The sequence below is a fragment of the Amblyomma maculatum genome, chromosome 2 (genome assembly GCF_055883805.1).
Source record: "Amblyomma maculatum isolate TAMU_Amacu chromosome 2, ASM5588380v1, whole genome shotgun sequence".
NCBI lineage: Eukaryota > Metazoa > Arthropoda > Arachnida > Ixodida > Ixodidae > Amblyomma > Amblyomma maculatum.
Genome location: NC_139345.1, coordinates 14,945,003 through 14,971,438, shown reverse-complemented (window position 1 = coordinate 14,971,438; position 26,436 = coordinate 14,945,003). Strand labels below are relative to the sequence as shown.

The window sequence follows — 26,436 nt, the reverse complement described above, 5'->3', positions numbered from 1 at the left end:
GCTATGCCATATGCTGCATTAGTGCTATTTTCCCAATATTCACAATATTTTCACAACATTCACAATATTTTCACAACACTCACAATATTTTATGCTCTGGAGACAAAATATATATGAGGATAAAAGCGGCAGCTACGACGTGATCCTTCTTATATGCCACCCTCAAGTGATACATGTGCACATTAAGCCAAGAGCAGCATTCTCCTAACCAAGCCACAGACACGACCAGGAGATCTGTACAAATGCTCCTGTTTGTATGCCTGCCCCCGGGAGCGGCGTGACTCTCAATAAGCATCCCCTGGGGTGTCACTTGTCGGCTTTCAACGGCCACCTGCTAGGCAGTGGACGATTGTAGAAACGATTTACGCTGCACCTACTAGAGGCCAACGAATGTTGGAGAATGCAGGCTTACCCGTCAAGGTACGATGGAGCTCGTTCAGATACCTCACGTTCTCATCTTGCTGTTGCTTCGCCACCTGCAAACAAGCGTTATATTCGCCACTGTAGCATGTTCTGACGAGCTAAATCAAGACAGCGATTTCGAAATGGACGCACATTTGCATAGTAAGCGTGAGACTAGTGATTAATGCATTGAAGTCCACTAATCAAACGAAAACAATTTTGTGAGATGTTAGATAGAGAACAATGTTTATGTAATACGTAAGCTCTTGTTGACTATTGATACGCTGTTCAAACCAGTGATCTTATCATAACGCTGTTTGAGATGTTTAATAGTAATGTTTAATAGTTATCGCAAAAATTCACAGTACAGCCACCTTCAATAAGGTGTGCTTTAAAAAAAAAAAGAAAGGAAAGATGTGCTTCTCCTCGATTTCTTTCCGTGGTTTATCTCCGCTGCCCCATCAAGCTAATAGCTACAAAGGATCATTTCAAACGATGTACTCACTTTTGCCATACCAAGGAAAAACATTCTGACAGAGTTGGCATATTCCGCAAATCCCTTCTTGTGTTCTGCCGAGGACTGCCTCAACTCGAACATGCTTGCCAGCATTAGCATGCCTCCCAGACTGTAACAGATAGACATAGATGGCAGAGGCTACATGAACGTTAAATGGGTGGATAACTGAGCTAGTTGGTACACAATTTCAAGTATATATATTTTCCTTTGTGTTGACCTCAATTACAATACTGATTTAGACCCGCCATGGTGGGCAGTGGTTAGAGCATTCGACTACATGCCCAAGGATGCAGGATCGAATACCGGCCATGACGGCCGCTTTTCGGTGGAGGCGAAAGGCGAGACGCCTGTGTGCTGTGCGCTGTCAGTGCACGTTAAAGAACCCCAGCCGGCCGAAATTTCCGGAGCCCTCCACTATGGCGACTCTCATAGCCTGAGTTGCTTTGTCACGTTAAACCCCACAAACCAAACTAAGCCAAAAGGCAAACCAATCGTGTATGTATGTATGTATGTATGTATGTATGTATGTATGTATGTATGTATGTATGTATGTATGTATGTATGTATGTATGTATGTATGTATGTATGTATGTATGTATGTATGTATGTATGTATGTATGTATGTATGTATGTATGTATGTATGTATGTATGTATGTATGTATGTATGTATGTATGTATGTATGTATGTATGTATGTATGTATGTATGTATGTATGTATGTATGTATGTATGTATGTATGTATGTATGTATGTATGTATTCAAATGTCCGTTTATTAAAGTATAACGTTATGAAGACAACGACTTTCTCTTTTCGAAGTTTAGTTTGGCAACAGATTCGCGAATGGTATTAATATCAGGCCAGCTTTACAACGATGCAGATCGATCAATATCAACTCCGAACAAGCGAGGAGCTATGATCACCGCCTCTAGCAGAACACTTGACAGTGAGGGCAAGGGTCACAATGCCACCTGCATTGAGCACTTTTTCAGCGCAGTTCTCGAATGTCCTCCTTTGTCACCTGTTTATACCCATCACTGTAATTGATAGTCTTTAGTCTGAAGATTGCGCGCAAGGTTACAGGCTGTCCTGGAATTAAACTTTTTTTCAAGCTGTTGAAGCTATGGCTCATAATCTATGTTCAAATTTCTGCGAACGCAAGAAGTTACCTTGCAGTGCCGCGTATGTTCAAATTTCTGCGAACGCAAGAAGTTACCTTGCAGTGCCGCGTACTACCAACGGCTTCAAAGCTTGCAATTTGCAATATCTCGTTTTCAAAAATGTTTCGAAAGACATAATTGAGAATGCTAAGAATCTGCACCCAAAGTATCTATCTTATTTCGTTTATTCCTACACGTGGAGCGAGTGAACGATGGCATCCCTCTTTCATGACCAGGTGCATTCATTCATGTGTGCTGGTATGTGAGCGTGAATGCTTGTTCACTACTACTCACAGGATGCAGGCAAGGAGGACAATGTAGGCAGCTGTATACACTTGCAGTATACAGCGCATGTTCTCATTCAGGTCCTGCGTTCGATCCCCTCCGCAAAGGCCTCGCCGGCGTACCAGTGGGTACAGAACGCTGCCTACGATTCCCACGGCGAAGAAAAGCATTCCCGTGGCGTAGAGCACCGCCACCTGCGGCTCGTACCGAACGTACTGCGGATTGAGAGGCCGCAGAATGCACAAAAAATGTCAACGAAGGTATGCGTCTTTCCTTCTCCTTCGAAATGTTGTGTTACTCTGCCAAAAATAATAAAGCGAGAGACATCCGTGACCGCTTCTCTCTACACATCAGCTCGGCTTGATAGTTCAACTGCAAAAATTTGTGTGTGGCACTTCGTACCACTAAATTGCGATAAGGTGAAAGCCACAGGCTGTGTGTTGCGGCGTTCGAGGAAGCGTCAAATGAAAGGGGCCGCACGGACGCCTGGATAGGTATGACGCGATAGAGTAAGCTTCCAGCTAACATATAAAGCTGCGCTTAAAGCGAGCCGCATGAACGTGCCTGCGTGGCCTAGGGATAACGTGAATGCAAGGCTTTTGGCAGCCTGATTGTGATATCACCCTCCCTTATGAGAGGAGAGGCCGGAGTTGGCAGCGCCTGCCAAACGCAATGTCAGGAAACCCTACGTCCAGTTAGTGCTCGGCCATGTCAGCTGCCAGCTACCGCCTCGCACAAAACGAGTTGACAGCGCCTGCCAAACGCAATGTCAGGAAACCCTACGTCCAGTTAGTGCTCGGCCATGTCAGCTGCCAGCTACCGCCTCGCACAAAACGAAAGCGTGCTAAGGCGTTCCCCTTTGGAGGAGTGAGCCCAGGGGAGGCTCCCCTTGCAGTCATCGTGGGTAGCATCACGTGACCTAGGGTGACCACAAAGTGTGACACCTTATGCGAACGACACTATGAGCCATTAAAGGCTTTCACCTTAATATTGGGCAAGAACATATGAAATATTAGGTCTTCAACAAGGACGAGCACTCCTGGAAGGAGGGGTGGCAGGGAGGGTAAGAGCGGGGTGTTTCAAGAAAGAAGACATGCGGTATCCCGTTCAGCCCAGCATCACCGCTCTCCAGTGGATGAGCTATAAAAAATTATAAAAGCAAGAGCGCAGGCTGCCAGCTGAAACACCGCAAAATAAATTCAATTACTTTTTATATAAGACCTGTAGCATATAATCTATCTTTGATCTAATGATTTGATATCCCCCAAAGTGCAGTAGATTTCCAATAAGGGAGCAGTCACTCTAATATTACCATCCGCCCATGCGCTACATACATACATACATACATACATACATACATACATACATACATACATACATACACACACACACACACACACACACACACACACACACACACACACACACACACACACACACACACACACACACACACACACACACACATACATACATACATACATACATACATACATACATACATACATACATACATACATACATACATACATACATACATACATACATACATACATACATACATACATACATACATACATACATACATACATACATACATACATACATACATACATACATACATACATACATACATACGCCGGGGTGGCGCAGTGGTTACGGCGCTCAACTACTGTTCCCAAGGATGCGGGATCGAACCCTGGCATCGGTGGCTGCTTTTCGATGGAGGCGAAAAGGAAGGCGCCCGTGTGCTGTGCGATGTCAGTGCACGTTAAAGAACCCCAGGTGGTCGAAATTTCCAGCGTCCTCCACTACGGCGTCTCTCATAGCCTGAGGTGTTTCGGGACGTTAAACCCCACAAACCAACCAACCAAACCAACATACATACATACATACATACATACATACATACATACATACATACATACATACATACATACATACATACATACATACATACATACATACATACATACATACATACATACATACATACATACATACATACATACATACATACATACATACATACATACATACATACATACATACATACATACATACATACATACATACGCGCATACATCCGTCGTAAGAAACGTTTACTTAATGGAAAGAAGTTTGTCCTGGCACGGGATTCGGACCCATGGTTGCCACCTGTCTGGGTATTCGCTTTGCCACCTGAATTAACCAGAATTACCAGTACACGGTAGGGCAAGAACGAATTGAGCGATGTTCTCGCAACCCCGTTTCTCACCTCAAGCTGTTCATCAGTTCACTCTCGCTCTATCACCTGGCCTTTCAGGTTACCTCATTTGGTAGAGGGACTCCCCGATATAGGCGGTGATCCGGGCTTGAACCCCTTAGCAGGATTTTTTTTTAACTCTGAAGTTTATGCGAAAGCTGTATAACCTTCTTTTTTAGACATGTGGCTGGGCTTAGGTGGAAGATAATCAATCATTTCTCCGTCATCATTATGTATCACTGTTTCATCGTCTTGCTATTCTTCAACCCGAAAGAAAGCGACAAGTTCGTGTAATTTAAACGGGTCGTTTAATTCTTGCTTTAGTGGCAAACTCACCAGATCTATTGACTCAATGACATCAGCATTGGTGACTTGCCTCAGGAATGCTGCAGAAAAGAGAAAGAAAAATAACAGCGAGTTCTCACTTCAATATTGAGGGCAGTTAACGATGCACAATTTTATGCGCGTGCCTCTTTGAGGCATCGCTTTGCAAGTTCTAGGTTTGTTAGAATGGGTTTTCTTAATATCCGCCGCGATTACCACGCCGAAACGATGTGTAGTCGCGCCGACGGAACGAACGCGCATGGCGTGAAGCGACGCATGGACTTCAAAAGTGCAGGGTCAGTGTTCTGAGTTTGCGTCGTTTTCAGAAGTGTCGTTATCTGCTTGACCTCGAGTCATTTGACTAGTGTAAACATAGGAACAGGAAGTGGGAATGACATCCGGTTCCAATGTTTCCACCAATCAGATGACTCGAGGTGAGGGAGATAACGATACTTCTATAGACGACACAAATTTAGAAATACGGACGCAGGAAACAGAGGGCAACCCAAATTGGAATCCGTGTTGAGGTTAGTGTCCGTTCGCAGAGCTGTAATTTCCTTAGATCGGCGCTCGCGTCGCTCTGAATACCCGAACGGAAAGAAAGCGTGCCTATTCGCTCAGAACTTTCAAACAGCAGAAAGCCGCCAAATTTACAGAACTACAGCACCCGAGGATCTGATTGTGTCCCCACTCCCGCTTCATGGTAATGGCTGCCCTTTTTCAGATTCAATTTAAAAAAAAAATGGCAGTTTTTAGAAGTGCTTTTGTCACGCTTAGTTGAATTGCGTGTGTCATATTTGATATTTAGTATTCTCCCTTGACTAACTCTAGAAAACGCATCTTTTACGAAACGAAAAGCTTTGTTTCAACTTGGCCTTTTCAGGTGTGACACAGCATGAGTGGCCGTATTCCAAAAACGTACAGTTTCGGCGAAAAGTCCTGAAAACAAAGAATTTTTGCCTCAGCTGCAAAATGGAGCCAGTATGCCATCATTAAAAGCCAAGTAGTATTTAAAAAAACTAGCAAATGATTTCGCATCACATCTCATAGCATTTCGCGGCCCTTTAGCCATTAATGGTGCCGCGAAGGTTTCATTATGCGACTGTGACGAAAATCCCTTGGCTTCAGGACTTTTGACTAAAACTGTACATGTTTCTGGAAGTATGCATGTTCTAACTCTTTGTCAGAGTCATTGTCATGATATCTTCGTCGTCATTCTGAAAACCGTTCCTTATAAAGCAACCATTCAATTGTGACTGATTTCTGAGTCCCTCCAAACTTCCTGGCAGCTCAGTGCTAATGGACGACGTGCAATGCACACAGGCCTTTACATTTCGCGTCATCTTCCTCAGTTCTTAACTTCGTGAAACTGCTTAGAAGACAAAGTGAGAAACTATGATGTCTTATTTTTTCGCGCGGTGAATTCACCTTAGAAAAAAAAAAAGGACAAAAGGCGAAAATAATTTCGAGACATTCCACTGAAGTCCTTACTCGAGGCTCTCTTGCTAGAACGCCTCATGTGTACTTTGCGCGTCTCAGTTTTACGAATCAGCGAACGGAAACGAGACGCATACGGCACAGGCTGCACGCACCAGCGACATGGCATACTTAGGCGGTATACTTACAGGCGTCTATTGGATCGGAGAGGACCAAATGGAGGACCCAGTTGACGACGTTGTACCAGCCAGTGAGCACGGAGTCGTCCGAAGATCGGTCGATCAGCTTCCTCCTCTCCTCCGAGGACAGATCATCGCTGTCTCTCTTATTCATCGGCGCCACCGGAAACTCGACAGAAGGAAAGGTCGTAAAGCGAGTTTGGTCCCCTCTGTGAATGCGTGGCGTGGAAAAGAAAATCGCAGTTATTGTGGCGCTATCGCTAACAAGGCGGAAGGAGTGAAGGCGTAAAAAAAAAAAAAAAAAAAAAAAAAAAAAAAAAAAAAAAAAAAAAAACGCAGAGCGAAAGAGACACTGCCCCGTGCAGCTATTTGTTACATTCTAGCCATTATCCTTTTTTCTTACCTTAAATCTATATCAGTAAAACAGTCCCGCGGGTAATATCTTTACTTCCTCCTTTTTCAGTGTATGAAATGGAGTAAACAGAAGGACCTCAACTGCCAAAGCTGTTTGAAGTACAAAGTTCGTTGGTAACATGAGATCCCAAAATTGTCACTTCCAGCAGGCTTGGCCAAGAGCAATGAACTGCAAGGCGATAGACAGCGTAGTGGTAAGCCCCTGTAGAGATACAAAATTTGCCGATTTGGATGGCTTGAAGAAAGTAGTATTTCGGGTTTTTTATAAAAGAAATGGAAATTTTGGCGGAAAAAATGAAATACATGCTTAGAATAGCGTGGATTTCTTCGCTAAAATTCAGCAACACCAAATAATCACTTTAGATTTATAAGACAATTCATAAGCAAGCTTAGGTAGTGAGTCGGCTATTCAAAGGATGTGCTCTGTGCAAATTGTTAGCGACAGTACCACCGACTGCTTATCTGTTGCTGGCGGTGTCCGGGCCTAAAGCTACTAGCCTATTATCTTATCGCTTCCGCATTTTTACAGTAACTTTGGGCATCTCTCCAGCAGGATACACTACAGCGTTACGATGCTTGTCTGTTTCGACTGACATAGCCACAGTTGCTTACGTGCCATAAACCTCTATATAACGAAGTATCTGAACAGTAAAATAATGTTTTTGGCGAAGCCATGACAAATTGATGAGTAGCTGATCATGGATATTACCCAGTCCACCTGTTTCTCAAAAGTGTCCAACAGAACTCAGGAGACTTCCACTGCATGATGCTCCACTTGCGTGCAGTTTGAGTCGAGCAAAGCTCCACTCAAAAGATATCGAGAGGCTTGAGCTGAAGCAGCATCAGTTTGGCTTTGTAGCTCTGGTTGGTTAGAAAATACACCGCGCCTTGATTCTACTCGGTTGTGGGCTCTGCAAAGTACCGACTCACTTGTTCATGACTGCGCTGATAAACAATCCTAATGTTTCGTATGTGTTTCATTTGCTCGATGTTCAGCCCAAGTTCGACAGCAGATGCTTTGTCAAACGTGCACCATTGGAATAATCACGCTCAACGTTACACTACTTGCATACTGCTCGCGTTTTTTTTTTTTTTTTTTTTCACCGATGGTCCTTTCACATGCAGAAGACACTTCGAGACATTAAGCCAAGGGCGAATTTTTCGCAATGTTTGCAACAATACACAAATCTAATCGACACTCATGCACTTTTTTTCTCTGTTATTTTAATTTCTCAAAGTACACATGGTAAATCTGTGCAGCAATGTAAGTTGATGATTCTTAAATTCAATAGGGGCAGCAGGATTATATCTCGCATAAAATTATTGTATAGACTTCCTGAAAACAATGAGCATGGCGAACTGGGTTAGTTGGAATGAGTTCACGTGGAAAAAAACGTGCAAGATACAAGGACAACCCAAATAGCGAACACAGCGGTCTCGCAACTGAATGTTTAGTGACGGAAAGAAGTATATTTATAAAATCTTTCCGCATGTTCATGTATAATGGTATAAATGCAATTGTTTCTGTTCCTAAAGTTTTCAGTAGCGAGACAGCGCTGTGTTCGTCCGTTATTATCGGTTGTCATTGTTTTTTTCGCTGGTTCTGCCAGCTTTTCGAGCCGTCGGCGTCACGGAGTTTTTCGCCTTTAAATGACCTTGACAGACATCTTCGCCTTCTCTTTCTTATAAACCAATTTACAATGGAAGTGAAAGATACCAGGTCATCGTGTGACACTAAATTTCACTTTCATGCGACCTTGACCTAATTAAGTGTGGGTGTCTACGATTTCGTGATGTTCACCCAAATGTGTACTGCGTTTTCATTTCCCCAATACATAACTTAAGAGGCAGCCCTAGGTTGTGCGATGTCCGCACACATTAAAGGCCCAGAGGTGGCCAAATTACTAAGTAGCCGTCAATACGGGACCTCTTTCCTTCCGCTTTCACTCCCAGCTTCCTCTCTCAAGTCTGGTAGATACCGCGCCCTTCCTTTCTTATAAACTAATATGAATTATAAAAGAAAAAATATGGAAACATGATCTTGACCTGGTTATGTGTACGTGTCCACAATTCTGTGGCGTCTACTCCAATGTAGAAGACTGCTTAAACGCAGCCGCCGAGGTCGGGTTCGAACTCGAAGCCGGGTACGCCCGACTACTGAATACCCGGGTTCAAACCCGACCTCGGCGGCTGCGTTTCGATGGAGGCGAAACGAAGAGGCGTCCGTGTACTGTGCGATGTCAGCGCACGTTAAACGTTCCCAGGTGGTCGAAATTACTCCGTAGCCCTCCACTAGGGCTCCTCTTTCTCTCTATCTACTTTCCCTCCCACCTTCCTCCCTTCCCTTACGGTGCGGTTCAGGTGTCCACAGACACAAGTGTGACGGATACTGCGCCTTTCTCTTCCTGTGAACCAATTATATTATATTATACTCCTTCCCCAAAACCTAATTTTAAAAATTTAGATTGATTTATAGGAAGGGAAAGGCGCGGTAACTGTCTCACTTGTTTTCTGTGGACACCTTAACCGCGCCGTAAGGGAAGGGAGGAAGGTAGGAGTGAACGTGGAAAGAGAGAAAGAGGAGCCCTAGTGGCGGGCTATGGAGTAATTTCGACCACCTGGGAACCTTTAACGTGCGCTGACATCGCACAGCACATGGACGCCGCTTCATTTCGCCTCCATCGAAACGCAGCCGCCGAGGTCGGGTTCTTAAAAATTTTGAGGGTCTCTTAGATGTCTCTTAAGAGGAGAATGGCGAAAGCCTACCCTTCCGATCCTATAATTTGCCGCCCATCGTTAGCCTCTTGTCGGCATTCGTTGCAGTGCTACATATAATTTAATTAGTTTACAGGAAAGGAAAGGCGCAGTATCTATCACACTTTCTCCGGCAAGTGCGTTTGGACGGTACACCATCGCTCCTGTCGCGTGGCGTTCCTTGACGCACGCTCAAGTGTGGCGTTGCACATGGCAGGGACGCGTCCCACCTCGACCAATCAGAACGCCGCAAAAGCGGGACACACTTTGACCATGACAGCATGAGCCATTAAACACTTTCGCCTTAATAAAAATGATCAAAAAACTGTGTATTGAAAAGCGGGTATTAAAGAGGCTATCTCTGCAGCACTCACAGTTTTCGCTCTAACCCTATGTTCAATCCATACGGTGGCGTGACGGCGGCTGTCGCGACCCGCGTCTTTCTCTCTCCCTCTTATCTTTTATTTCCTACTCCTCAATTATCTCTTCTGTTGTTGTTGTCGTGGCTGTAGGAAGAAGGAATAGAAAATGCACGGACCTGCTACTGGCTCTGTAGCTGAGCCACCTTCGCTGCCTCGTGCAGACAGAAGAGAAAATAAAGAAAAAAGAAAAGAAAGAGGGAGAGAAAGACGCGCGCCGCAACAACGGCCGTCGTCCACCACCGAAGCAGTGGCGGGTGCAATGACGGCCTACAACAGATAAAATTTCGGTGGCAGGCTTGCCCCCACCGCAAGCGGCGGTGACCTACCCGTCCCAGCCCCATCAGGGGAGACGATGCCTCTCGTCTTTCCGCGCACGAGGCAGCGGAGGTGGTTCACCTATATATTCAGTAGCAGGACCGTGCATTCAACAAGTATCTTAGGTGGGCAAAAGTCTGGTTTTGTACAACCTCCATCACGCGGCAGCACGTTCAGCCATATTGTTCGACTAAAGGTTTGGTTCATGGGGTTTACGTTCCAAATCGAGACAAGCTACGAGAGACATAGCTCACTATAGTGGAGAACTTCAGAAATTTCGACCATCTGGTGTTCTTTAGCGTGCACTGACATCGCACAGCGTCCGACTGCCTTGATTTTTACTTACGTCGAACAGTGGCCGCAGCGGCTAGAATTCGATCTCATTCTTGGGCACAGTAGTCGAGCGCCCTAATACTTGCACAATCATGGAGGGGCTGTCACAGAACAAGTGTGACGGATACCGCACCTTTCCTTTCCTGTGAACCAATTGTATAGTGGAAACTTTCGCGGTTAAAAAAAAAATTAAAAAAGCGTTTTCTTCCCAAAAACATTGAATGTTTTTGTTCAGGCCTTTGCATCTTTACCGGCGGCTCCGATCTGACGTACGAATTATGCCGTCTAGAATTTTGTGTTATACAACTAACAGAACATGAGAATGAACTTGGAATCTAAATGCAAGCACATCCTGTAACGAAAGTCGGCTTTTCGTATGTCAGAAAAAATATCTCGAATGGAGCTTCGAACATTCACTATAGCAGTTAAAAAAAAACATCTCTATATTACACCTCTAAAACGATGACCTGTTGTGCCCTCTTTTTCTAGCATTAACGGTTGGAGGCATAATCGTCTGTAGCGTAGGTCGCGACCGTCGTTACATTCTTTGGGAAACAACGCATAATATTGGTTTTTATTTTTCAATGTGACTTCTAGCGTTTATGAGCGACGCATATCGGGAGTACTACTGGCACTGATAACTCGTTGTTGATTGCGACAAGAAGTTTTAGGACGAAAGCCATTAATATCTCATCGTTGTCGACAGAAGGTTGTCAGCAGAAATGTCACGCTTTCTAGGGCGAGAGTTAAACATAAATAATCAACCTGGTCTCCATCAGGAATGAAACTTCCACCCCTTGGATCCCCAGGCCAGCACTTTACCAACTGCGGCACGCCCCGAATCGTGAAACGCTCTTCATCCTTGTCTACAGTGAGGATGATAGCGGGATTCCGCGAGTGACAGATACTGCGCTTTTCCTTTCCTGTAAACGAATTACAGAACGCCGGTGAACTTTGATGCGTTCAATGAAATGCTGGTTGTGTTCGACAAGGGGCGCGCGATGTACCGTCACGACAGGTCATGACGTCACCAGGCGATTCATGCATAAATAAAGCGACCTCGCCGGGCGTCCGATCCAGGCGTCCGTGCGGCGCCTTTCATTCGCCGCTTCCTCGAAACGCCGCACCACACGACAAAACAGAAGCAAACCCAGATGTCTAGGAGGCGTTAGTACAGCAGGCATCAGCGAAAATTCAAATTGATTTACATGATAGAAAAGGCGCACTTTCTGTCACAATTCTCCGCGGGCACATGTACCAAGCCACAAAGGAAGAGAGGAAGGTGGGAGTGAAAGAAGAGAGGGAGAGGTGCCGTAGCGGAGGGCTACGATCCACCGCTCTGTAATGGCTTTCGCCTCATCGCACTTTAATGGTCCAAAGTGCCCTCTAGAATTTTTCAGCGGCCGAATACATTTACCCGACTGCTACACGCATGTCTCATGAGCGCACTTTCTCACTTTCAAAGAAGGTCTGCTTGACATGAGTGATTATGCTACTATTCTTCTAGACAAGGGAGAAGGATCACACTCATATTACGCCAATACCGCACTTTTACCTTAGAGCAACTGGCCGAACTCACACTGGCAATGAAGACCGTAATCAACTTGTTTATGATGCAAAATTTTACCTCATGCCAGCCTTTCTCCTAAATCTGCACTCGACTCGCTATGCTGACCTATAATGGCAGTGTTCCTGCAGGGGCTCCGGATATAATAAGTGACGCAAGCATGTGCTCGGCTGAAATAAGGGGGCGGGAGCGACTTACGCATGGAGATCAAGGAAACTAATCTTATGTATCCAGAAAATGCTTCGAACTCACAGATTGTAACATGCGCTGTACTTTAAGGGATTCCGGAACAGGACACAAGAGACGTACAAGTCACTGGCAAGAATCAAACAGCACCTTGAGCTGCCCAGCTGAGAACGATTGCGCGCGAGAACGTTCTATCCTATTGTTCTGTGCTTCTTCTACCTTTCAATGTTCCTGGATAGAATCGCTGTGGTTGTTAGCTGAAATTGCGTGAATATGCTGATATTGGCCTGTAACAAGCTACCGCTAGGCATCTACTTTACCATGAAGGAACTACTGCTACTAAATATTTTTGCAGAAACGTTATATTCGTCGTCATCATTAACATCATTATCATCAGCCTGACTATGCCCACTTCACGGAGAAGGCCTCTCCTATATTCCTCCAATTAACCCGATCCCGTGTAAGGTGCCTCCACATGACCCCTCTGAACTTCTTAACCTGCCTTACATCCCTGCCTTCCGCCCTAATTTTCTGCTCTTTCTCCGCCTCTTCTACCTCCACCACCCACCTAACTTTCTACCGCCCCTGCTACGCTTTCCTTCCCTTGGAATCCAGTTTGTTACCCTAAGCGACCATCGGTTACCCTCTCTTCGCACTACATGTCTTGCCCAGGCCCAATTCTTCTTCTTGATTCCACTAGAATGTCAGTAACTTGAGTTATTTATCTGACCCACTTTGCACGCTTCCTGTCTCTTAACGTTACCCCTACTATTTTTCGTTCCATAGCCCTCTGCGTTGTCCTTAACTTCAGTAGAACCCTCTTCGTTAGCCTCAAAGTTTTAGCCCCATAAGTCAGTACAGATAAGATGCAACTGTTGTATACTTTCCTCTTAGCGATACTGGTAAGCAGCTAGTTATAATTTGTGGCTACTTGACAAATGCGCTTCATCCTAATCTTGTTCCCCTTGTTATTTCCCTTTCATGGTCCGGATCTGCTGTTACTGCCTGTCCTAAATAGACATATTCGCATACTACTTCCAGTGCTTCGCTACTTAATGTGAACTGCTACTCCTTCCCGAACATTACCTTAGTATTCCGCATATCGATTTTCAAGCCTACCTTTCTACTTTTCCTGTCTAGGTCATCAATCAATATTTGCAATTCATCCCCTGAGTTACTTAGCAATACAATGTCATCCGCAAATCGCACATTACTGAGGTACCTAACACCTTTCTTTATAGGAATTTTGTTACTTTCTTTACGCAGAACTATGGGTGCTGTGAAGCCACAATATATAGTATATTCCAGTACTTTCCTGTACGGCTCGTCTACACCCTGATTTCGCAATGCCTGCATGACCGCCGAGGTTTCTACTGAGTCAAATATTTTTTCGTAATCAATGAATGCCATGTATAAGGGCTGGTTATAATCCGATCATTTTTCTATCACCTGGCTGGTGCAATGGATGTGATCGATAGTACAGTACCTTTTCCGAAAACCTGCTTGATCGTTTGCTTGATTACAGTCTGAGGTTGTCCTAATTCTATTAGTAAATACCTTATACCCAACAGACATTAAGCTGATTGGTCTGTAATATTTCAGGTCCTTAGCGTCCCCTTTCTTATGAATTAAGGTAATGTTTGCATTCTTCCATGGTTACAGTACCGTAGATGACACCAGGCACTGCGTATACAGCATGGCCAGTTTTTCTAGCTCGATATACTCCCCGTCCATCAACAAATCTACACTTACATGGTCCTCTCCAGCTGATTTCCCCCTCTACATAGTTTCTAACGCTTTCTTAACCTTGTCCTTCAACACTGGCGGAACGTCTGTCTGTTTTTGTCTACTGTCAGTCTAATTATTATCCTTACTACTTTGGCTGCTGTATAGAACTCCTCGGCTACTTTGACTATCTTGTCCATATTTGTGATGACGTTGCTCGCCTTGTCACGTAGCGCATACATCTTATTTTTGCTTATGCCCAATTTCTTCACCGCTTTAATGCTTCCCACTTTTTTTACAGCATACTCAGTTTTCTCCATGTTATACTTTCTTATATTAGCTTTGATATCTCTGCCAATTTTATCTGGTCTGTCGTATTGCAAGCCTTCATACTTTGGCGTTTCTTAATCAAATCTTTCGTCTCCTTAGACAGCTTACCGGTATCCTCTCTAACTATTTTACCGCCTACTTCTACGGCACACTCACTAATGATATATCTGAAATTATTGTTCATTGCGTCTAGGCTAATGTCGTCATCCTCGGTTAGAGCTGAATATATATTCTGTAGCGAGATCCTAAACTCTTATGCCATCCCCCTTACGGCCAATTCGTTGATGGACTTCTTTCTTTCTAATCTGTTTCGTTCCCTCTTCAGATTTAGACTAATTCGAGACCTTGCCATCCTGTAGTCACTGCATCGCACTTTCCCGATTACCTCTACATCGTGCATAATGGCGGGGTTAGAACACAGTATGAAACGATTTCATTTTTAGTCTCCCCTCAGGACTTTTCCATGTCCACTTCCGGTTCTTCCGTTTGCTGAAGAAGGTATTCATGATTCTTAAGTTATTGCGCTCTGCAAACTCAGCTAATAATCCTACCTGCTATTCCTAGAGCCAATGCCATAGTCACCCACTGTCTGGTCTCCTGCCAGCTTTTTATCTAGCTTAGCATTGAAGTCGTCCATTAGTACAGTGTACTGCGTCTTTCCTTTCCGCATTGCCGATTCTAAATCTTCGTAGAAGCTTTCAACTGCCTGGTCAATATGGCTGCATGCAGGTGCGTAGGCCTGTACAACTATCAGTTTATACCGCTTATTAAGCTTAATTACGATGCCTGCCACCCTCTATTAATGCTATGCAGTTCATCTATACTACCAGATATATACTTAGTGACGAGGAAACCTACTCCTACTTCTTGCCTCTCCGGTAAACCTCAAAAACACATTACATGTCCACCCTTCTGTACAGTATATGCCTCATTTGGCCTCCTCACCTCACTAAGCCCTACGATATTCCATTGCATACCCTCTAGTCCATCTAACAGAACTGCTAAACTAGCCTCACTAGCTAGGACTCTAGCCTTAAACGTTGCCAAGGTCAGTTTTCTAATGGCGGCCTGTCCTCGGAGCCAGAAATTCTTAGCACCCCCCGCTGCGTCACAGGTCTGACGGCCGCCGTGGTCAGTTGCTCCGCAGCCGCTGGTGACTGAGGGGCGTGGTTTTGTAGGACTAATCATTGGAGGTTGTGGTCAATTACTGCCCCAGGGTAGCTAACTCCTGTTCTGGTGAGGGAGTGCATTGTCGGAGGTGTTCAGCGGCGTCAGGTCGCACCCTAAACCTGTTTTTTGCAATTACATCGACATGCGGACTTTTTTTTTTTTATCCGGTGGAGAATTGCGCGGCACCGGGGTTCGAACCACGGTCCTCTTGCATGCGAGGCGGATGTTCTATCTCTACGCCAGCGCTGCACCTCACCTCTAACGAAAACCTAAAACCTGTTGCATTTATGCCATATTTTGCCATATTTTAACAAAAGATAACTCGAAAAAAAAAAAAAAAACAAATCTACCAGTACTCAAGACCTAAAAGCACAAAACTAAACAGAACAACAAAACAGCAGAGTACAAACATGGACAAAAGAAGGAAAAGAAGAAGTGCTCATTCCATTTTGCACGCGGTATATCCCCCGTTCTCCGGACATATGACGAGACCCACCGTAGTCAGCAGTGGCTGTAATTACAGACTCTGATTCCTTGTGCTCGTCGCTTTCTTCAAATATGAATTCGCCACTCCTAGAGACCTTTCTATCATTCCTCCCTTCACATTTCAGCCTCATACATACGGTGTGTGTACCAGGTCACAGCAATGTGACAGTCAATGAGGTTGCTGATATCATCGCTAACGAGTCTCTCAATGGCCCCGTGTTGCCTATCCTTTCGGCTAAAGCGTACATCGCGATTTCGTAGGCGCTCCTTACTAAGCCCGCAGACTGGATCTATTTTAACACCTTATGACTACCTGCATCTCAAGTATTCCTGGAGCAGGAAACCATGTCAATCAAGGCAGACTGAAGTCTCTCTAAAATGTCTGCGCTACCGTATCCCGCACCTGAATTTGTATACGCACAGGCATGGTTTGGCGCTTACTCCCGTCACCGCATTCTGTGGGAAACCGGATTCAATAGGACATTTCTTGCTGCTTTGCTGCCGTTTCACCGGCCCCGCCGGGGTGGTGCAGTGGTAAGACGCCCGACCACTGTGCCGGAGTTCCCGGGATCGAATCCCGGCCTCGGCGGCTGCGTTTCGATGGAGGCGAAACGAAGTGGCGTCCGTGTGCTGTGCGATGTCAGCGCACGTTAAAGATCCCCAGGTGGTCGAAATTACTCCGTAGCCCTCCACTACGGCTCCTCTTTCTCTCTTTCTACTTTCATTCCCACCTTCCTCCCTTCCCTTACGGCGCGGTTCGGGTGTCCACAGAGCAAGTGTGACAGTTACTGCGCCTTTCCCTTCCTGTGAACCAATTTTTTTTTTTTTTTTTGCCGTTTCACCGTGATGAGAAGACGGTATTTGGAGAAGCCGTTGCAACAACTGGAACTTAATTTGAACAGCCAAATCTTATTGTCGTTTGGTGCCACCATGCTTGAGTTCAGCCACAGGCCGGTTTTTAACGCCATTCAAAACTTTTTAATAACCTATAAACGTCTGCCTTGCTAATATTCCTTCAATTTTTTTAATCATTAACTACATATCTCGCAGTGTTCCCCTCGTGCGTGCGTCATTTGGCTTTTTCTTATTATTCAGGTGCTTCTTATTTCATTTTTCTTCTCTCTTCCCTAGCCATCATTGTTTTATATAATTCTGCATCTTAAAAACAAATATCCCTGCACAATTTTCGGTTGATCCCCCTGTGTGGGTATACACCATCAATTTAGAGGCGAACAACAACAACTTATGCGTTCGGCGGAAACCCCTGGACGATGAAGTAAAGTAATTAAATTTTACCTGGTACTCTAATGGGTCAAAATACAAAAGAAGCGCTTACTTGCTTTTACAAACATCTCAAGGGGAGTGGAAGACAGGATCTTCAGCGAACAGATCAGCCGGTCACGCTGTTTTCTTCGCACACTGTCACCCAGATGCATAAAGCCAATACGCGATGCACTGGAAGTAACTCTGTTTGGAGAGCGCTATGTGCTTGGCAGCTAAAGCCGGCTTTGCCCCCGGCAACGAGAATCACACTGTACGAATCCTCACATGTGCGCTCGGCACCGCCGACGCTCTAAGGCTGCACGTGGCAAGAATCCCTGCAGGAGAAGTGAGCGTGGACGGAGTCAGAACATCGCGTCGTTCGCCACCGGCGCCGCGAAGGACAACATGTTTTGGACGGCATCCGCTTGTAGGAGTAGTAGTGCCTCTTAAAGGGAGCGGTTTCTGCAGCATAGGTATGAACTTCTCCTCACAAATTCGGGCACATGTCAGAGGCAAACGTCTGTATCAAGCACTGTCGCTTTAAAAGCTAACGCGCTAACCACCTCGAAGCGAAGTTCAATCGAACCACTGTCCAAAATAAAGCAGCACAATTTATACCATCCTCTTTTTCGCGATTTCAAAGCATCATCTGGAAGACACCGTGAATATGCTGCCAGGAACAATGGGAAGATCATTTTTCCGATTATATTTTTCCATGCTCACATCTCAACTCATCTCCTCTCAGCGCATCACATCTTAACTGAGGTAGACCACATTTACAAGGCGAAGCCAATTTTCGCTCATACAGGAAGATACCGGAATTTACCTCTCGTACTAGCATTAGAACAGAACTTCCCCTCTAACGTTGCCTACCAAAGATTTTCATTGTCTTCAATCAATGCAGCACTCCTTTTTCAATCTCAATACTCATTTTTCTTTCTGTGTCCACTGTTGTGGGAGTTACTTGTTCGTCATTACAAATTTTGTAAAGCAAACAATCCTCCCACCGATGCCCTCTGAGCAGTTGCCTTGTGTTTCCTACTTTCATACCCGCCGCGATGGCCCAGGGATTAAGGTGCTTGGTTTCTGAACCAAAGGACGCGGGATCAAACCCTGGCTCTCGTACGCTGCTTTTAGATGGGAGAAAATAGCAGGGTCCACGCGTACTCTGCAATGTCCGTGCACGTTAGAAAACCTCATGAGATCGAAATTTCCGAAACCATCCGCTCGGCGTTCCTTATAGCTTGAGTCAATTTGGGACGTTAAACTCTACAAACCAAACTAAACCATTTTCATGACGGTGAGTGCAAAAGAAGCATGAAAATCATTTCGTCGAATGCAATAAAGGTGTTGTATATCAAATTCCACTCTCTTGTAGAGAGCAGTATGTATGCCAAACGTCGTTGCTTCAGTGATCACCTCCGTGAGCTGACTGCGATGCAAAATATGAAAATGAAAAAGGCGGACACATTGTCATGCATTGCAACATCTGCGAAGAATGGAAGCCATTTCTCGATAAGTTATTTTTTTTTTTTTAGTTGGCAATGATAGGCGCACGAGTAGAATAATCGAAAGAGAATAGATAGCCAGATTCGGAACTGCTTGTGAGAGCTAGCGCCCCGTCTACCGATCTGTCAGAAAAAGAACTTGATTATTTTCGTTCCCTTTGATAGCGCGCATATCTCCTGATGTCATGGCAGTGCAGCTTGTATAAAAAGGTACAGGCTTCTCATTAATGTCATTTTTCGTTAGCGCTGTGTCTATCCTGCACGTTTTCCCACCTCTTGTTGTTTTACGCGACAGCTGCCGGCAAAAGGACGAATATATATATTTAACCACTTAGGTGCTTTATTATTTCGAAATTTATAGCCAGAACTCCTTATATTTTAATGCCAATTTCAATTAGTATTATAATAAGGAATTATCCGGAACACAAATATTTCAACCAGAAGTTAAGTGAAACCAGCATAATGAAGATTATTCCTGATTATATGAAAAATGAGCTACCTGCCAAAATTCAACAATAAAAAATTAGAGAAAGAGCACAGCCATGAATTTCATAACTTTTCCACTGACATAATGTGTCCAATCAAGTCTCAACAAGAAGGTTTTGTCGGAACGTTGTTGATATCAGTCCTCATCCACTGACGTGCACTCACGATAGTCCCTTCTAAGCCATCATTTCCTTCACGTGAAGACACTCCCATATCAATATATCAATGTCATCACTGTTGTCTTCACTTCACGAAACAATGTAAAAATCGGCGTCTGAATCATCATCTTCGGATGACGGCAGGTCAGCAATACACCAGACGCCATTTTTCTTTTAAGGGTAGAACAAAAAAAAAATGAATTGGTCAATGGTGCCCTCAATCGAGAGGTACACGACGTGAGCCACAGACTGGCTACTCGCCTCAAATGCTTAAGGTAGAGAACTACCCTGCGAGGATGAGCTACACTTATCCAAAAGGCTTTTGAGGCAGCTTTACAAGGAGCTCTGCTCATCCGAAGCCCTGAAGGGATTAAAAAGAAGTGAACGAAGAATCCAATCTGAACTCCACCCCGGTCAGATACGGGCCTTCGCTACCAACAAAAAAATTTTAATAGCTTGATGAATAGTTCCTTGTTTTGACTACGAGATAGACTTGGTAATAAACCCAGCATTACAAGCAGCAAAAAGAACCTACGCGAAGCCATTCAGTGTTGATAATTATTTCAATAAAAGTGAAACTAAAACAACGGCATCAACGGGAAAACGTGAGTGCACCCTCTAATAAAACTCATGGCTGATTTGATACACCCTGAAAGCTTATTTTATTCACGATGGGCATAAAAACTTCGAAACACAAGTTCTTAACATATGTCCTCCAAAACTAAAAGGCCACCGTTACTGCAGTGTTCGTTCTTCTTCGACCACCTAGCACTAACTGTCAAACCCATGCATAATATGGATAAATAGTAATCTCACTGAACAAAACTATAAGTGCCTAATCATAGCCCAAGTTTGAAAATGTTAGCTGGAACAGGTCACTGCACCAAGGTCTTGCACATGCTTATTGAGAGCGCGGTCATTGACCTTGGGCAAAATGAGCTTCGTTTTTCAACAACATACCATGCACGTAAAAATTAAACGTAAATACGAAGACTGAAAAAAAAAAAAAAGAACTTGACACAATGTCGCAAACGACTGTTGCTCAAATTCACACAACTAGCCGCCTGAACCAGCTATTTTCTTTCCGTTCCTTTACACGTCGCACAGAGGTTCTTCCGTGCGTCTGACCGCGTATTGTAGTTACGACCACGCCTTCAGTCTACCTCTGCTGTTCCAGCAGGATAGCTTCCACTAAGCTGATATGTTCATACAAAGCGGCGTGGCTATAGGTGGAGCGCAACCTCAGACACCGACCGCGGCTGCGTCGCCGAATGTAATCGAGTTTGGCGGCGAAGCCTCTCGGAGTCCTTTTGCTAATGCATTTAAGGGCGCAGACCGAGCAGTCTCCGAGCCGCCCATCATTTCGCTCCGTGTGCACACCCGCGTCGCCATGCCGACAGCGATGAGCAGCAGCCTGTCGGGGGGCCAGGGGGACATCACCACAATGGCGTAAGTGAGGCTGGATCCCGCATCACCATGTTAATCTCACTGCGGATGCTAAGGCACGGACGGGCGTGCAGAAGGTACGCAAGATGGGCCCGGCTTAACGAATTACTAACAGATATTATGTATCAGACATTTGTTTCAGCAGTTATGTGCACTGCACTGTTAATATTTTCGTGATACTATTCGCGACTGCATTTCTGACGCAAGTGAACAGGGGGACAATAGCTTCAAGGTCTGTGCATTAGCGTGTGGTACCAGTTCAGCATAATCATTGAAATCCGCAACTAAGGTGAAATATTCAGTCAGTATCTCGCACTATGTTCGACAACACAGAGCTCTGCATAATTGGCATTTAATTGTTCTAGTACCTGCGCGGGCAATGCAATGGCATGTAAAATTCAAAGCAACAAAAAAAAAAAGAATCGTGGTTATCCGCGTACACTTATATGCATTCTCTAAGCTTGGTGGACCTAGTACATATGCTTTGCGTGATGCCCATATCTCTTGCTATGTTGCCTCGATTTTTGCAGCATGTCTTTCCTGGAGGAGCTGGCCACTCCCTACATGAAAAACGGCACCGTGGTGGAGAATGTGCCGGAAGATATGATGTACATGATCCATCCGCACTGGTATAGGTTCCCGCCCATGAACCCTCTGTGGCACAGCCTGCTGGGATTTGCCATGGTCGTGCTAGGAATCATCTCCGTCACAGGCAACAGCATGGTCATGTATATCATGACCACAACCAAGTCACTGCGCACGCCCACCAACATGCTCGTCGTAAACCTCGCCTTCTCAGATTGGTCAGTACGTCTTTATCGCCCTTTGAATGCGTATCTTGCCCGTGGGGATCCACTGCTACTTCCGGTGGTGAATCTCATTCTGGAGTAGCGCGATACTGCCGACAGTTCAGAACTGGTTTTGGCCCCGCCAGGGGCAGGCTTATGAACAAGAGGGGCTCCTCCAAGAGTGACAAATAAGTCCACCTTTATCAAAGTGCAGTTTTCGCTCAAGAGAAGTCATAAGCTTAATTTGCAATAACCGCAGAGGAGAATTCTAATCAGTTGCGCTCGAAGATACGCCACGACATAGTAAAAACAAGAGCTCCCATGTGGTCCAGTGTGGTCCATGAGGCCCACTATGGTGATGGAATCTAGTACCAGCTGCGTCATCAGGAAGCTTCGATGTGCATGTTAACAAACTGTGACAGAATTAGTTACGAATATAAACTCTGAATCGAATTACAGTGTGTACATTATGAACAAGCCTATTTATCAAATGGCGCTGTTTACGCGCCTATTTTAACGCACGTAATCAGAACAATCAAGGGAACAGAATACGTGATAGCCATTGCCTCACACACATTTATTCTACACTTGTAAGCTGCACTTTAGCCGTTCTGTGACTGCCTGATTAGGGTCGGCAGGCCACAAGGACAATGCATTCAAATGCATTTATGAAAGCAAGCCTTTGAAAGCTTGCAAAAAGAATATCGTTTTGTACCTGTTGTCACTCCAGGCGTAACCATTCTATTCTCTTATCTAGTTTGTGTGTGTGTGTGTGCTTTTTCATTCGTCACCATAAAGATGCTTTATCATGTCTGATTATGAATTATGCACTGAGTATGTGCCTTCTGCTTTGAATGTCTTGTGCTCTTTAGTTGGAGCAATAAGGGGGCAGACTCTTCGTCAGGCACTTATTTGCCTTTTGGTCTGTCCCCTAGACAACTGTAACTGTTGTTGTCTGAAATAAAACCCTTTGAAACTTTGAAATGCGATGGTATGCGTTCTCGCAGGTGCATGATGGCGTTCATGATGCCGACTATGGCGGCCAACTGTTTCGCCGAGACGTGGATCCTAGGGCCGTTCATGTGCGAGGTGTACGGCATGGTGGGCTCGCTGTTCGGCTGCGGCGCCATCTGGTCCATGGTTATGATCACGTTGGACCGATACAACGTGATTGTGCGTGGCGTGGCCGCGGCGCCACTCACACACAAGAAGGCGGCGCTCATGATCTTCTTCGTTTGGTTCTGGTCCATCACGTGGACAATACTTCCGTTCTTCGGCTGGAGCAGGTAAACAGCGCACTCTTCTTGCAACGTCCGCGCTCAAGCCCAATACTATGGGACATCTTTTCATTCTGATGCAATTGTAGCATATTATAGGACTCTGTTGCGCACGTGTCTTGAGAGAACAGTTTAAGCTTGAGATGTGTGGCAATATTTTTATTTTGAAATTTCTCTCTGCACTTGTAGCAGTAGCGGAATCAGTCACATAAAATCAATGGGCTGAGTTTTTAAAAATAATTTCATAAATGTGAGGAACCTGCATTATTATTCGACACTTTTTAGGAGCTTATTGATCCAAATGGTGAAACTTTCAATGCACAGTGTTTTTGCTTCTGATGTTTGTCCTGCGCCCACGAGTAATTAGTAGTTCTAATATTAAACCATAGTAAATTAATAACAAGAACTAGAAGCCTGTCGAGGGAAGATCTGCATATGAATTTATTGTTATAGTGACGTTAAAAAAAGTGAGAAATAAATACATTTAAAAGCTCTTTCATTGAAAATATCCGAAATTTCCGGTGACGTGATGTGCCCGTGTTAGTCAGCACTGATCACTAACAATAGGGAAAGTATGCAAACTTTTTAGGCAGAAAAAAAAATACGTAAAACGTAGCTTTTTTAACACTTCATCACGTATTGGCTAAAAGTTGGCGAAATAGGTCAAATAACATCAAGCAGTGCTACGCGTCTGTATGTCATTGTATTGTATTCGCCTAAAGTAACCAGACAATGGGGTTTGCTTCTGCACGCATATAGCGAAAGCCCCACAGCACCCCTAAAGACTAACTGTTCTTCCCATCTGTGGACAAAGGTTCTCGATCCGTACTTTACACACATTTAGAGCTTAAAGGGTGTCATAAGGGCTCCATTACAACACTGGGGAGCAAACCCCATTCCCTTGTTACTTTCGGCAAAGACGGCACGTCACATACGTGAGAATCCGTAGAGACGTCACCTCTGTGTCGCAATGTCAATGGCTCACAAGTGCTACAGTATTACCTTTCTCTACATTTCTCCCATTAGAACGGGAGGTTAATAGGCGGAGCACGAACTGTAAGTGCGCACTGCACGCAAGGAATCGTTTACGTCTCTATGACTGACGGTTGCAACGCAGGTACGTTCCCGAAGGCAACATGACGAGCTGCACCGTCGACTACCTGACCAAGACGCTTCTATCCGCGTCGTACGTAGTTTCGTACGCTGTGGGCGTCTATTGGACCCCGCTCTTCATCAACATCTACTGTTACTCGAAGATCGTGCGCACTGTGGCTCAGCACGAGAAGCAGCTGCGCGTTCAGGCGCGTAAAATGAACGTGGCCTCGCTCCGCGCCAACGCCGAGCAGCACAAGACTAGCGCCGAGGCCCGGCTTGCTAAGGTACGCATGGGAATCGTGGGCCGCTTGCTAGTGCTCGCAGCTCAGCCATTGACTAACGTGCACTGACAATTGGATGTGTCAGTTGCATCCTCGAAGGAGGGCTAACATCTTGGACATTTCTGGGTTGACCACCAATACGGAATACCTGCGCAGATCGGAAACTTTCCGTTTTGCTCACCACAATGAATTTCTGTCGTTTTTTTTTTTGTTTTTTTTTTCTGGAGAAAAAGTGAATCCTTCGTTCTTTTGCCGTTAGAGAGTTTTATGGAATTGTCTACGTTCTTCGGTCCTTCCAGTGCAGCGATGAGGCCTTATGGTCCGTATTCCAGCTGAGTAGGCTTGGACATGACAGTTGCTTCTTGATTGCCATTATGAGAAAGGGAAGGCCTTAATTTTCAATTTTCGATCAACGGTAACGAAACGAAACTCGCAATGCCTAAATCAATTATTTCTATTCTGTTGGGACCTTGTGAAGCATTAGACATCTATGCGTCGAGACATGATAACGTACAGAGGCTGAGCTGTTCGAAATTCTTATGGTCGCGCGTATACCGGGATGGTACCAAAACACTGTAGAGTTGTCCGTGACTCTACTGTTAGCGACCCTAACGTCTTCCTATTCCGACGGAGATAAACGCACGACGAGAATTTCCAACAATAGAACATGTAAGCGCCGCTTTTTTTAGCATTTATTTTATGGCCATTATATATTACTTGGAGACCTTGTTCATGTAGTGCTATCGTAGACGCTGCAGACATCGTGACGGCATGTACAAGCTTCAAGCAAAAGAAGAGCATCACATATGACATGTCTTTATTAACGTACACCTTTAGTGCTTACTGACTTATAAGAATGTAATGTAGTCTAGGCGGTGGCAATGGCAGCCCGTTCTTGGCTACAGCGTGTGCATTGTGCAGCATGCGCAACCCCTCCCCGCGCTTTCCTGTCACTCCAGATCGCCATGATGACCGTGGGCCTATGGTTCATGGCGTGGACGCCGTACCTGACCATCGCCTGGGCAGGCATCTTCAGCGACGGCTCCAAGCTGACACCCCTGTCCACCATCTGGGGCTCGGTGTTCGCCAAAGCCAACGCCTGCTACAACCCCATCGTGTACGGCATCAGCCACCCCAAGTACCGTGCCGCGTTGGCACGCCGCTTCCCGGCCCTGGTGTGCGTTCCCCCACCTGGCACCGCCGACGACACGCGCTCCGAAGCGTCCGGCATCACCACAGTACCGGAGGACCGCGTCATGACCACTGAGACCTAAGCACCTCCTCATCTGTCACGTGGACACGCACCGGCAGTAGGCTGTCCATTGTGTGCGTCGCTATTAGTCGCAGTCGTGTACCAATAGCAGCGCAGTGAAAGATGACAAGGGCGAGCTAAAGCTTCGGAGGGAGTATCGCGCACATCGGTATTCTCGTAGAGAAGGCCGCCATGCTGTCGGCTCAGAGTTCACGGTCAGGAGGCTGATGAACGGCTTCAGAACAAGCTTCACTGCGCTCACCTTCTAGTTGGAAGACGTGACATTGCCAAATCCATTGCCATGACACGCGTAGGAGCGGTATGGGGTTTCGGGAAACTGGAGGAGCGCGGCACATCTCTAACGTCGCCGAGTCAGCGACGTACGGTGTGTGTTATAAGATACTGAATGTGACTATGCTTTTTTGGGCACCTTCATTTCAATGAAACTGAAATGCAGAAGTGCTAAAGAGAAGTGATTTCCATCCCAAGCACTCTACAAGAGATCCGCAGCAAACGTCCGCTCTGTATAGCTCGATTTCATCACTTTCACCGCGGCGTCTCACCGGTGACGCTGAACCATGCATCAGCGACCGTCACCAGGAAACGTCGCGCGCTTGTATAAACGGCAAAAA

The 26,436-nt window shown here is 45.3% G+C and overlaps 2 protein-coding genes across 2 annotated transcripts in view; one reads left to right on the top strand and one right to left on the bottom strand.

The window, feature by feature from the left end:
• The window catches only part of LOC146198006 (uncharacterized), an 18,015-nt gene extending 11,313 nt beyond the window's left edge, over positions 1-6,702 (bottom strand). The window contains exons 1-5 of the mRNA XM_084591832.1: positions 6,558-6,702; positions 4,945-4,994; positions 2,373-2,578; positions 908-1,028; positions 413-476 (exon numbers count right to left, since the gene is read on the bottom strand). Coding sequence (XP_084447958.1) covers positions 413-476; positions 908-1,028; positions 2,373-2,578; positions 4,945-4,994; positions 6,558-6,702 — 586 coding nt within the window. The remainder of the gene's footprint in view (positions 1-412; positions 477-907; positions 1,029-2,372; positions 2,579-4,944; positions 4,995-6,557) is intronic.
• A 14,353-nt stretch (positions 6,703-21,055) lies between these two features.
• On the top strand, positions 21,056-25,826 carry LOC146198005 (ocellar opsin-like). The gene is made up of 5 exons (XM_084592550.1): positions 21,056-21,114; positions 21,642-21,914; positions 22,907-23,185; positions 24,294-24,555; positions 25,512-25,826. Exons 1-5 carry the CDS (start codon positions 21,056-21,058, stop codon positions 25,824-25,826), a joined length of 1,188 nt encoding a protein of 395 aa, XP_084448676.1.
• Positions 25,827-26,436: the final 610 nt, after the last annotated feature.

Bases quoted from the DNA above. Each gene is read 5' to 3' on its own strand.
- LOC146198005 (XM_084592550.1), top strand. From the start codon at position 21,056: ATGCCGACAGCGATGAGCAGCAGCCTGTCGGGGGGCCAGGGGGACATC. The intron at 21,115-21,641 runs GTAAGTGAGGCT...CGATTTTTGCAG, and splicing joins GGGGACATCACCACAATGGC to CATGTCTTTCCTGGAGGAGC. The intron at 21,915-22,906 runs GTCAGTACGTCT...GCGTTCTCGCAG, and splicing joins AACCTCGCCTTCTCAGATTG to GTGCATGATGGCGTTCATGA.